This window comes from Bos taurus, chromosome 1, assembly GCF_002263795.3.
Source record: "Bos taurus isolate L1 Dominette 01449 registration number 42190680 breed Hereford chromosome 1, ARS-UCD2.0, whole genome shotgun sequence".
NCBI lineage: Eukaryota > Metazoa > Chordata > Mammalia > Artiodactyla > Bovidae > Bos > Bos taurus.
In genome coordinates this window covers 65,838,017-65,850,671 of record NC_037328.1, presented here as the reverse complement: position 1 = coordinate 65,850,671, position 12,655 = coordinate 65,838,017, and the positions used below count along the sequence as shown (strand labels likewise).

At 34.1% G+C, this 12,655-nt stretch overlaps 2 protein-coding genes across 10 annotated transcripts in view; one reads left to right on the top strand and one right to left on the bottom strand.

The window, feature by feature from the left end:
- STXBP5L (syntaxin binding protein 5L) overlaps positions 1-12,655 on the bottom strand; it is a 327,745-nt gene that overhangs the window by 84,433 nt on the left and 230,657 nt on the right. For all 9 annotated transcript variants that reach the window (XM_059885478.1, XM_059885476.1, XM_059885483.1 and 6 more), the window contains one exon: positions 110-175. In XM_059885478.1, the coding sequence (XP_059741461.1) occupies positions 110-175 (66 nt within the window). The remainder of the gene's footprint in view (positions 1-109; positions 176-12,655) is intronic.
- The window catches only part of POLQ (DNA polymerase theta), a 250,619-nt gene that overhangs the window by 199,311 nt on the left and 38,653 nt on the right, over positions 1-12,655 (top strand). The window lies entirely within an intron of this gene.

The following is a 12,655-nucleotide window of genomic DNA, read 5'->3' as shown; positions in this document are numbered from 1 at the left end:
AAATTATACCTAATTACCAAAATTATGAATTTCCCAAGAATTATGACGGTAAGGCAGTGGATTAATACCATGAGTTACCAGAAGCCTGAAAATTACCACTCATGTTTACCTGAAGTAGGAGACTTGCAGCGCTCAAGTTCCTGGGGAACTGGACTGTCATTCAACTCAGTTAAGCCTGAAAATGAAATGAAAAAACATGAGGAATTTTCTAATGTTTCACAGATAATTATTAATTCCTATAAGTTTTAAAATAAGGCTTTGTTTTTCCCCTGTGAGAACTTTTCTATGCTCATGTTATGAGAATTTTTTTGAAAAATTTTAACAATGATACAAGAGAAGCAATAACTGACATATTTAGGGTAATTGAATATAATGGTAGAAAAATACAAAATCCCTTTTCTTATTTTTTATATCAAATAATATTTTAGTAAATGACCTAGTTTCATCTGAAAGTAGACCAAGAATAACATGAATTAGAACTTCTTTTAAAAAAAGATCTAATCAAATCTCCAATTCCAAGGGAAATGGTTACTGGCTTTTTAAAAGACCTTTAAGGAGATGTTACAAATTTTAAATATTATATTTATTTATAAAAGTTAAGTAAATACTAAGTGATGTGTTCAATGGTATCAAATTCCTTCTTATAATAAGCACTCTATTTTCCTCATTTCTAATATTCCTTTATTCTAATGTCACTTTCCTGAAAAACACAAGGACAGGCACAATGGATTAACAAACATTTTGTAATTCCCACTATCTGCCAGTCTACATTCCTATGGCATTTATAAAATATCCTTATCATTTTCCTATCCTAGTTGGAGAGTTTCACTTTTTTTTCTTTGTAAATAGTTTCTACTTTATTTTTTTTTTCAAGAAGCACATTTTATTTATTTTTCTATTTTATTTTATTTTTTTTTAATTTTATTTTTAAACTTTACATAATTGTATTAGTTTCTACTTTAATGTAAATCCCCATACCCAGGGGTACTTAAAAGCTATTGTCAATACCAAAATAATCTTTATTCATATTCCTTTCCTACCATCCTCTTATGTAATTTATACCAATAAACTTGCTGTAGATTAAAAAAATCATAGCACTTTAGAATAATGTCCACTGTGACACTTAAGCCCAGCCATTATGTTTATAAAAAAGAAATTGTAAGTTTGGCAAGTTTATTTACTTAAGGTTACAGAAATGAGTAGTGCCAAAGCTTCAACAGAATTCTTTATATATTTTGCTTAAGAGTCTTTCATCAGAAGTAATTGTGAGTATTTTCTTCCATTTGTGAATTATCGTTCCATTTTCTTTAAGGCAATAAAATGTCTTTTGATAAGCAAAAGATTAATTTACCTTAAGGACAATTTGGTTTTTTTATTTTGAATTGTTTTGATTCCTGTATAAGTAATCATTGCCTATCCCATGGTAATGAAGATATCATTCTTTGTTTTCTCAAGAAACTTCCATTTTCAGGACTACAATTCTTCTCAAGTTAATTCTGACTATGGTGTGAGATACGGATTAAGGTCCATTTTTCCCCCTATTTGCCCAGTTGTTCCATCATTATTTGTTAAAAAGATTTTCCTTTCCTAATTGATTTGTATTAGCGCCTTAGTCAAAAATAAATTGACCACGTATGCATGGGTCAGTTTCTTGATTCTCTCTTTTACAATCATTGGTCTATTTGTCTTTTTTTTTTTGACTACCACAATATCTAATTAATGTAGGTTTACCGTACATCTTGTAATCAGGAAGTGAAATCTTCCAACTCTGTTCTTTTCAAAATATGTTTTAGTTATTCTAGATTCTTTGAATTTCTAATATACATTTTTAGAATTTGTCAGTTTCTATAAAAAGATATGTTGTGGTGTTGTGCTTAGTCACTCAGTCGAGTCTAACTCTTGTGACCTCACAGACTGTAGCCTGCCAGGCTCCTCTGAACATGGGATTCTCTAGGCAAGAATAGTGGAGTGAGTTGCCATTTCCTTCTCCAGGGGATCTTCCCAACACAGGAATTGAACCTGGGTTTCCTGCATTGCAGGCAGACTCTTTACCAGCTGAAATATTCTAGATTATTAGTAAATTTTGATAAATTTATAGATAAAATTAGATAGAATAAGCATCTTAAAAATATTGAGTTTTCCAGCCCATAAACATGGTACCTCCATTTGAATAATGTTTAAACATTTCCTTTCTGTAGATTTGAGTACAGAGGTCTTACACATGGCATTTTTCAAGTCTTCTATTTAGTTTTTGACCTTCTGCCTAGTTCTTGTATTATATTTAAAAGTAGAGTATTAAAATATCCAATAATTGTTGAATTGTCTGTTTCTCCCTTTGAGTCTGTCAGATATTGCTTCAAATACTTTGTAACTCTGTTGTTAGGTATCTGAAGTGAAGTGAAGTGAAAGTCGCTCAGTTGTGTCCGACTCTTTGTGACCCCATGGACTGTATAGTCCATGGAATTCTCCAGGCCAGAATACTGGAATGGGTAGCCTTTCCCTTCTTCAGAGGACCTTCCCAACCCAGGGACTGAACCCAGGTCTCCTGCATTGCAGGCAGATTCTTTACCAGCTGAGCCACAAGGGTAGCCCATGAATACTCGAGTGGGTAGCCCAACCCAGGAATAGAACTGGCATCTCCTGCATTGCAGGTGGATTGTTTACCAACCGAGCTGTTAGGGAAGCTAGTTGTTAGGTTTGTTACATCTTCTTGTTATACTGACCATTTTTATCACTTTAAATGTCCCTTTTTAATAAACATTTTTTTATTCAAAATCTTTTTGTCTGATATTAGTAGAGCTATTCCAGTTTTTTTTTTTTTTTTTTTTTAATGTTTGCTGTTTGTGTGATATTTTTCTATCCTTTTACTTTTCCCATTTGTATCTTTTGGTGTCACCTTCAGACAGCATGGAATTGGATCTTGATTTATTTAAAAATTCAGCTCAACAATCTGTCTTTTGATTTTTTTTTTATTATCTATCCACATTAAATGTTATTACTGATACAGGGTTACATGTGTCATTTTAGGTTTCCTGCATAACTCATGTATTTCTATTCTTCTAATTCTTCCTTATTGCTTTGCTTGTATTTAAGTAAATATTTAAATATTTAAGTGATATTTAGATAGTAAAGTGATAAATTTTACCCTATATTTTTGGAGCTCTTAGTGGGTATTCTGAGATTTAACATATACATCTTGTAAGAATCTACTTCTGATGTATACTAAATTCCAGTAGATATAGAAACGTTATTCTTGTAGCACCATTTCTTCTTCCTCTTTTATATGCTATTACTGGTATACATATTGTATCCATATGTATTACAAACCCCAACAACATATTGCTATAATTATTGCTTTATATAATTTTATTTTTTATAAAAGTCAAGAGAAGAGAACACACATATATTTATAAGTTTGTATATTAACCTTCTGATTTACCATTGTGGCTTTCTTCATTTGTTCTGGTAGAGCCATCATCTACTTACTCAGATATCAATACAACTTTGCTCCCACCACCTTCTTTGTGTTACTGGAAAACATATTACATTTCTATATATTATTGGCCTACCAATACAATTTTATACATATTGTTTCAGAAATTGCTTTTTAAATCAGTTAAGAGAAGACATACACACTTACTCTATTAGTTTATAACTACCATAACAGTGTTGTTTCTTTGTCTAGATTCAAATTACCATTTGGGTCACTTTCTTTCAGCCTGAAGATCTCCCTCAGTAATTCTCTGAGGATGGCTTTTGCTAGAAGAAAAGTGGCTCAGAGGTTAAAGCATCTGCCTGGAATACGGGAGATCTGGGTTTGATCCCTGGGTCAGGATGATCCCCTGGAGAAGGAAATGGCAACCCACTCCAGTACTCTTGCCTGGAGAATCCCATGGAGGGAGGAGCCTGGTAGGCTACAGTCCATGGGGTCGCTAAGAGTCAGACATGACTGAGCGATTTCACTTTCTCTGCTAGAAGAAAATTCTGTTTTTGTTTATCTGGGAATACTTTTTTTTTTTTAAATAATAAAATAAGCAATAATCTTGTAAAGCAGTCAAAATACAAATAATATAGCTAATAGCATTAGTGGAATTATAAGTAAATATTTTGGCCATAAGCCTTTCTGGGAATACATTTAACCTACATTTTTGAATGTGGTTTTGCTGGTGATAAGAATCTTTATATATATTTTTTTCCTTTTAGCACTTTGAAAATCTCATCCTAAAGTCTTCTGGCTTCCCCTATGTCTGTCCTATTTTTTGAGTCATACGTGATAAGTCATTTTTCTGTTATTTTTAACATTTTCTAGTTTTCCAGCATTTTTACTATGATATGCATCAGTGTGGTATCTTTGCTTTTATCCTACCTGGACTTCTTCAAATTCTGGAAGTTTTCATGTTCTTTTTCTCTCTTCCCTTATTCTACTAATTTATTATGGACATATTGGTGCATTTAAGTGTCCCATACTTCTCTAAAGTTAATTTTCTGCATTTTTCTCTGTTCTTAAGAATGCATAATTTCTATCAACCTACCTTCCAATTGGCTGATTCTTATTTCTGCTAGTTCAATCTACTATTGAGTTCCTCTACTGAATTTTTCTCTCATTTATTATACTTTGCAACACTAGAATTTCCATTTGGTTCTTTTTCCAGAACCCTATCACCTCATCTCCTCTTGCTCACTCCTCTGACAACCACCAATATGTTCTCTGTATATATCAGCTTATTTTTTTGCAGTTTTTGTTTTTAGGTTCCACATATATGTAATATACAGCATTTGTTTTTCTCTGTTTGACATAATTCACTTAGCATATTGGCCTCAAGAGCCACTCATGTTTTCACAAAGGTAAGATTTCCTTTTTTTATGGCTGAATTAATATTCCATTGCATATTGTCTTTATCCATTCATCATCAATGATCACTTAAGTTGTTTCTGTATCTTAGCTATTTTAAATAATGCTGCAATAAGCATGAGGGTGCATGTATCTTTTTCAGTGTTTTCATTTTCTTTGGATACATACTCAGAAGTGGAATTGCTAGATCATATAGTAGTTCCATTTCTAATTTTTTGATAAACTTCCATACTGTTTATCACAGTGCTCGAACCAATTTCTTTCCCACCAACAGTGCAAAAGTTCCCTTTTATCCATGTCCTTGTCAATATTTGTTATTTCCTGTATTTTTTATAATAGCCACTCTAAGAGCTCCAAGGTAATTTCTCATTGTAGTTTTAATTTGCATTTCCCTGATGATGCACCTTTTCTTTTTAAAAATTTATTGAAGTATAGTTGATTTTAAATTTTGTGTGTTAGTTTCACAGCAAAGTGATTAGTTACATAGCAAAATGATTTGTTTGTACATCCACATATTAATTCTTTTTTCAGATTCTTTTCTCATATAGGTTATCACAGAATATTTAGTAGAGTTGCCTGTGCTATACAGTAGATCCTTCTATGTTATCTATTTTGTATACTGTATGTGTATGCTAATTTCAAGGTCCTGATTTATCTCACCCACTCCCATACACACTCATTTCCCCTTTGGTAACCATAAATTTGTTTTTAATATCTATAAGTCTGTTTCTGCTTTGTAAATAAGTTCATTTATATAACATTTACTGTTGATTCCACATATGAGTAATATATGTTATTTATCTTTGTCTGACTTCACTTCGTATGATAATCTCTAGGTCCGTCCATGTTGCTGCAATGGCATTATTTCGTTCTTCTTTATGGTTGAGTTAAGGGCTTGCCTTATGGCACAGCTGGTAAAGAATCCACCTGCAATGCGGGAGACCTGAGTTCGATCCCTGGGTTGGGAAGATCTCCTGGAGAAGGGAAAGGCTACCCACTCCAGTATTCTGGCCTGGAGAATTCCATGTATAGTCCATGGGGTTGCAAACAGTCAGACACGACTGAGGGACTTTCACTTCACTTTATGACTGAGTAACATTCCCTTGTATGTATGTACCACATCTTCTTTATGTATTTATCTGTCGATGGACACTTACATTGCCTTCATGTCTTGGCTATTGTAAACAGTGCTGCTGTGAACACTGGGGTGCATGTATCTTCATCTTTTCTAATAATGGTTTTCCAGGATATATGCCCAGAAGTGGGATTACTAGATCATATAATAGTTCTATTTTCGTTTTTGAAGGAGCTTTCATACTGTTCTCTGTAGTAGCTGTATCAGTATGCACTCCTATCAACAGTGTAGGAGGATTCTTTTTCTCCACACCCTCTTCAGCATTTATTGTTTGTAGATATTTGATGATGGCCATTCTGACTAATGTTAAGGTAACTTCATTGTGGTTTTGATGTGCATTTCTCTGATTATTAGTGATGTTGAGCATCATTTCATGTGCTTTTTAGCCATCTGTGTGTCTTCTCTGGAGAAATGTCTATTTAGATCTTTTGCCAGTTTTTGTATTTTTTAAAAAAAATTATTTATTTACTTGCTTTTTGCCTGTATTCAGCCTTTGTTACTGCATGAGGGCCTTCTCTAACTGTGGCGAGTGGGGTCTACTCTTCATACAGAATGCAGGCTTCTGATCACGGTGGCTTCTCTTGCTGAGGAGCATGGGCTCTCAGGCACACAGCCTTCGGTAGTTTTGGCCCACAGACTTAATTGCCTCATGGCATGTGGGACATTCCCTGACCAGGGACTGAACCCATGTCTGCTGCATTGGCAGGTGGATTCTTAACCACTGGACCACCAGGGAAGCCCTCTGCCCATTTTTTGATTGTTTTGTTTTTAATATTGAGATTCATGTGCTGTTTGTATACTTTGAAGATAAATCCCTTGTTGGTTGCTTTGTTTGCAGATATATTCTCCCATTCTGAGGGTTATCTTTTTGTTTCACTTATAGTTTGCTGTGCAAAAGCTTTTAAGATTAATTAAAGTCCCATTTGTTTTTTGTTTTTTCATTATTCTAAGAGGTGAATTGAAAAAGATCTTGCTGTGATTTATGTCAAGGAGTGTTCGTCCTGTTTTCCTGAAAGACTTTTATAGTATCGGCCTTACATTTAGGTCTTTAATCCATTTTGAGTTTTTGTGTATGGTATTGTAGTTTAGTCACTAAATCACGTCCAACTCTTTTGCAACCCCATGGATTGTAGCCTGCCAGGCTCCTCCATCCATGGGATTTCCCAGGCAAGAATATTGAAGTGGGTTGCCATTTCCTCCTTCAGGGGATCTTCCTGACCCACGTCTCCTTCATTGGCAGGTGAATTCTTTACCACTGAACCCACCAGGAAAGCCCATATGGTGTTAGGGAGTGTTCTAATTTTATTCATTTATATGTAGCTATCCAGTTTTCCCAGCAGCACTTACTGAAGAAACGACCTTTTCTCCATTGTATATTCTTGCTTCCTTTGTCATAGATTAGTGACCAGGGGTATATGGTTTATTGCTTGTCTTTCTGTCCTGTTCCATTAATCTATATTTCTGGTTTTGTGCCAGTACCATACTGCTTTGATTACTGAATATTTGTAGTATTATCTGAAATCAGGGAGCCTGATTCTTCCAACTCCATTTTTCTTACCTAGAATTCCTTTGGCTATCCATGGTCTTTTGTATTTCCACACAAACTGTAAACTTTTTTGTTCTAGTTATTCAAAAAAAGTCATTAGTAATTTGATAGGGATTGCACTGAATCTGTAGTATAGTCATTTTGACAGTATTTATTCTTCCAATCAAACAACATTTGTGTTGTCTTTACTTTCATTAGCATCTTACAGTTTTCAGAGTACAAGTCTTTTGCTTCCTTAGGTAAATTTATTCCTAGTTATTTTATTCTTTTTTGATGAGATGGTAAATGGGATTGTTTCCTTAATTTTTCTTTCTGATGTCTCATTGTAACTGTATGCAAGTGATTTCTGTGTATTAATTTTGATCTTGCAACCAAATTTATTTACCACATTCATTTATGAGATCTAGTAGTTTTCTGGTAACATCTTTAGGATTTTTATATGTATAGTATCAAATCATCTGCAAACAGTGACAGTTTTACTTCTTTTTTCCAATTTGGATTCCTTTTATTTTTTCTCTGATTGCTGTTGCTAGGACTTCTAAAACTATGCTGAATAAAAATGACAGTGGACATCCTTGCCTGATACCTGATGTTAGAGGGAATGCTTTCAGCTTTTCACCACTGAGTATGATGTTATCTGCAGGTCAGTGATGGCCTTTATTGTGTTGAGGTATGTTCCTTCTATCCCCATTTTCTGCAGAGTTTTTATCTTAAACGGGTATTGAATTTTATCAAAAGCTTTTTCTGCATCTATTGAGATGATCATATGGTTTTTATTCTTCAATTTGTTAATATGGTATAACACTGATTTATTTTTGGATACTGAAACAGCCTTGCATCCCTGTGATAAACCCCACTGGATCATGGTATATGATTCTTTTAACATATTGTTGGATTCAGTTTGCTAGTATTTAGTGGAGGATTTTTGCATCTGTGTTCATCAGTGTTATTGGCATCTAATATTCTTTTTTGGTGGTATCTTAGTCTGGTTTTGGTATCAGGGTGATAGTGGCCTCATAAAAAGAGGTTGGGAGTGTTCCTTCCTCTAATTTTTTGGGAAGAATTTCAAAAGAATAGGCATTTCGTTGTTTTTTTTTTTTTATGTAATCCCACTTGTTTAGTTTTTATTACATTTTCTTTGGTTTTGGGGTCAAAAAAAAAATCACTGCCAATACCCATGTCACAGAGTTTACCACTTATGTTTTCTTGTAGTTTTATGGTTTCAGATCTTACATTTAAGTCTTTTATCCATTTTGAGTTAATTATTATGTATGGTCTAAGATCCATTTGCTATGTTATGTAACTTCCATGTCTTGTTGGTATTATCTATTTGATGAGGCATTATCATCATAGTTTCCCTTCCTTCTATAGTTCTTTAAACATTTTTTAAAGTTGCTGTGAGATCTTTGTTAAATTCAACATCTGGGCCCTCTCAGAGGCAGTGTCTGTTTCCTTGCTTTTTCCTGTGAATAGGTAACACTTTCCTATTTCTTTGCAAGTCTCATATAATATTTTGTTAGCTGGACATGGCAACCCACTCCAGTACTCTTGCCTGGAAAATCCCATGGATGGAGGAGCCTGGTAGGCTGCAGTCCATGGGGTCTCTAAGAGTCGGACACAACTGAGCAATTTCACTTTCACTTTTCACTTTTATGCATTGGAGGAGGAAATGGCAACCCACTCCAGTATTCTTGCCTGGAGAATCCCAGGGACGGCAAGGCCTGGTGGGCTGCCGTCTATGGGGTCACACAGAGTCGGACAAGACTGAAGTGACTTAGCAGCAGCAGCAGTGGCAGCTGAACATTTTAGGCAATATAGCAATTCTGGATGCTGATTACTGATTTCACTCCCCATTTCTGGTTTTTATTGTTATTTGCTTATTTGTTTAGAAATCTGGCTAGACTACTTTAGTGAAATTTACTTTCCTTACCTTGTGAAGGCTTTGATATTGTCCTCAGAAGGTGCAGCCTTCAGTGTACACAGTCACTCTGAGACAGCAGTGGTTTTTTCCAGCAGGGCTCTCTTTGATGCTTTCCCTGGTCTCTCTGGAAGGCTGTCTGCCTTTGTTGATATCACTTCTAGCTATTAGGTATCACAATTAGAGCCAAGTGATTACTCTGCTATTTTAGAGAACACCCTGGCCCAAATATTATTCCAACATTAAATTTGGACAGGGGTCATATTTGAAGCCATTCTTGGAGGTTTATTCAAACCTCAGGAGAAGTTGTCTTAGCTATCTCTTTTCTAGGTTCTCTCCAGTGAACCAGCTGACTATGTTCTAGCTGGTTACTCTTAGGAAGAACTACCTTCCTCTTATTTTATTTCTATCAAATACTTCATCAGTTTTGAGGGCATTTTTATGCTTGAATTTCTCAAATTGTTTTAAATTGAGCTAGTTCGCTTGGAGAGAGCATCAGAATTCGCAGTTCTTATAGACTATCTCATCCCCTGAGCAAAACCTCTAAGTCTCTAGGCTGGGGTAGAGGTGGTAACCTCTGATTTTGTTTGACTTTTTTTTTGGCATGAAACTTCTGCCTTATGAGCATGCTGGTGTGAGAACAGTCAGAACCTCAGCATTTTTGACTTGTCATACCTGGCGTAGAACTTCTGTCCTATTAGTTTGGGACTGGCAGGGGAAGGGAGCCTCTGACCTCTTGACCACACTCAGCAGGAATTTGGACTTTTCAACTTTGAGTTAGAGCAGGAAATGCTGGCAACTTGAAGGCAGGAGAGGTACAGTGCAAGTTGTGCCTCAGGTCTACAAACTCTCACTTTTTAAACCAAGTTTCAATATAGTTTCTTGAATCAATGCTTTTTCATTTTCTGCATCCTCTTAGGACAATTACCAGAGACTAAGTGATTGGTTTTTTAAAAACAGGTTTTACCAGTTATGCTTTCTCTCTGTAGAATGTATCCCTGGTGCTTCTCAGGTTGGTATCTGAAAAATCTATCCTGTATAGGATAGTTTTAAGAATATTTCTCAAAGAAAAAAAGCATTTCTCAATTGTTTACTGCTATTATATAGGGATATAGTTGATTTTTGTATACTGACTTGTATTCTTTGATGTTGCAAAATTCATAATTGTTTTTATAGCTTTTTTGTTTATTCTTTTGGGTTTCCTACATATACCACAATACTACTGGCAAATAAAGAGTTTTAGTGTTTTCCTTCTGATCTTTATACAAATTACTTTTTAGCTTGCTTTTTGCCCCTACTTAAATCAAGCACAATGTTGAACAAAGATAATGAGAGTGGACATCAGTCCCTTGTAACCAGTTCTAGTAGAAAAACATTCAATATTTTAATATTATTTCATAATTATGTTAGTAAATTTTTCAGAGATGGGTTTTATTCAATTTAGGATATATTTTTCTATTCCTAATTTTCTGAGGATTTTTATCATAAATAAGTATTAAATTATGAGTTTTTTGCATGTATTGAGGTAATTACATATTTTTCCTTTGTTATGTTAATTGGATGTTTTGCATTGATTTTCAAATATTAAACATATTCTTGGTAGAAATCCACCTGTTACATTTCATCTTTGTTACAGACATCTGTCTTCCATTTGCTAATATATTATTTATCACTTTTGCATCTATGTTCATAAGTGAGACTGGTCTGTACTTTCCCTTAAGTTACTATTTCTGTCAGATTTTCAACATTGTGCTGGCCTCATAACCTACTGGGAAGAATTCTCTTTTTTTCTAGTTCTCAAATTGTTTGCATAAAGTATGGGTTATTTCTTTCTTAAATGTTTGAATTAGTCAGTGAGGCCTGCAGTTTTCTTTGCTGTGAATATTTAACTGAATAGAAGAAAATGTTAAAAAACATGAGTCTATTTATATTTTCCAATGTGTTTGTCACTTTTAAAAATTTGTCACTTTTTATAATTTTTTTCCTTTCAAGAAATCTCTTAATTTCATCTACATTTGGTTATTATGCTTTTATTCTTTCTTGATCCGTCTTACTAGGGTTTTATAGATCATAGTAATTTTTTTTTTTAAGAATTATCTTGTGGGATTGTTGATCTACTCTATCTTTTGCCCTCTATTTCACTGATTTCATTTCACTCTTTCACTGATTTAATTTCTTTCCTTTGTTTACTTTGGGTTACACTATTCTTTTTCAGTGTTTTAACTAAGAAGATTTTTTTAGATTATTGATTTGAGACCCTTTTTTCTAATTTAAGTTTCTAGTGTTCTAAACTTTCCATTAGGTACTACTTTAGCAACATCGCAGTATCACAAATTTTGGTATTTTGTGTTTATACTTTCACTAAGTTAAAAAATAATTTAAAAAAATCCCTAATGATTTCTTCAAGACATGAGCTATTCTTAATTTTCAAATATTTGGAGATTTTAAGACATATTTCTGCTATTGGTTTCTAATTTAATTTCTTTTATGATTAGAGAACACACTGTGCTTGATGTTAATTCGTTATTGTTTCATGACAGTCCATATTTGTGAATGTTCCACGTTGCAAAAAAAAAAAGTGTATTTTCATTAATATGCAGGTGTCTATTTATGTCAGGTCAATTTTGTTAGGAGAGTTGCTTAAGTTTTTTACAGGCTTACAAATTTTTATCCTTTGTCAGACTGCTCAAGTGAAGTGCTAATCATTTGGATTCTAGAAAGTATTGAGCTAAGCTGTGGCTGGCCTGCAGCTTTAATTAGATTCAGTTTCCCTTCAAAATCTTTGCTCCTCAATCCAACCTTCAAACTTTCCTATTCACTTTTTTAACGGGCTGATTCCTAATATTCCCAGTATTTGTGGAGAAAGAGAGTTGAGATGCAGTTTCAGATAGTTTAATTCAGCTTGGGTCAGATTCTATAATAACCCCTGAATGCAAGCACTTTGAGACTGCATGAATTTTCTACTTTTACCCACTAGATGCCAGTAGAGCACTCCTTCCCCAAGTCGTAACAACCAAAAATGTTTCCAGACATTGCCATATGTCCCCTGGGGGACAAAATCATACTGAGTTGAGAACCACTGCTCTAAATTATATTAGCTGTTTTATTTGTTTGACTTACACAAGATGACTGTTAAACTCTAGAAAACTCACATCTATTATTAAGTAACATATCTCATATCTTTTTTATTCTTTGTTCATAGAA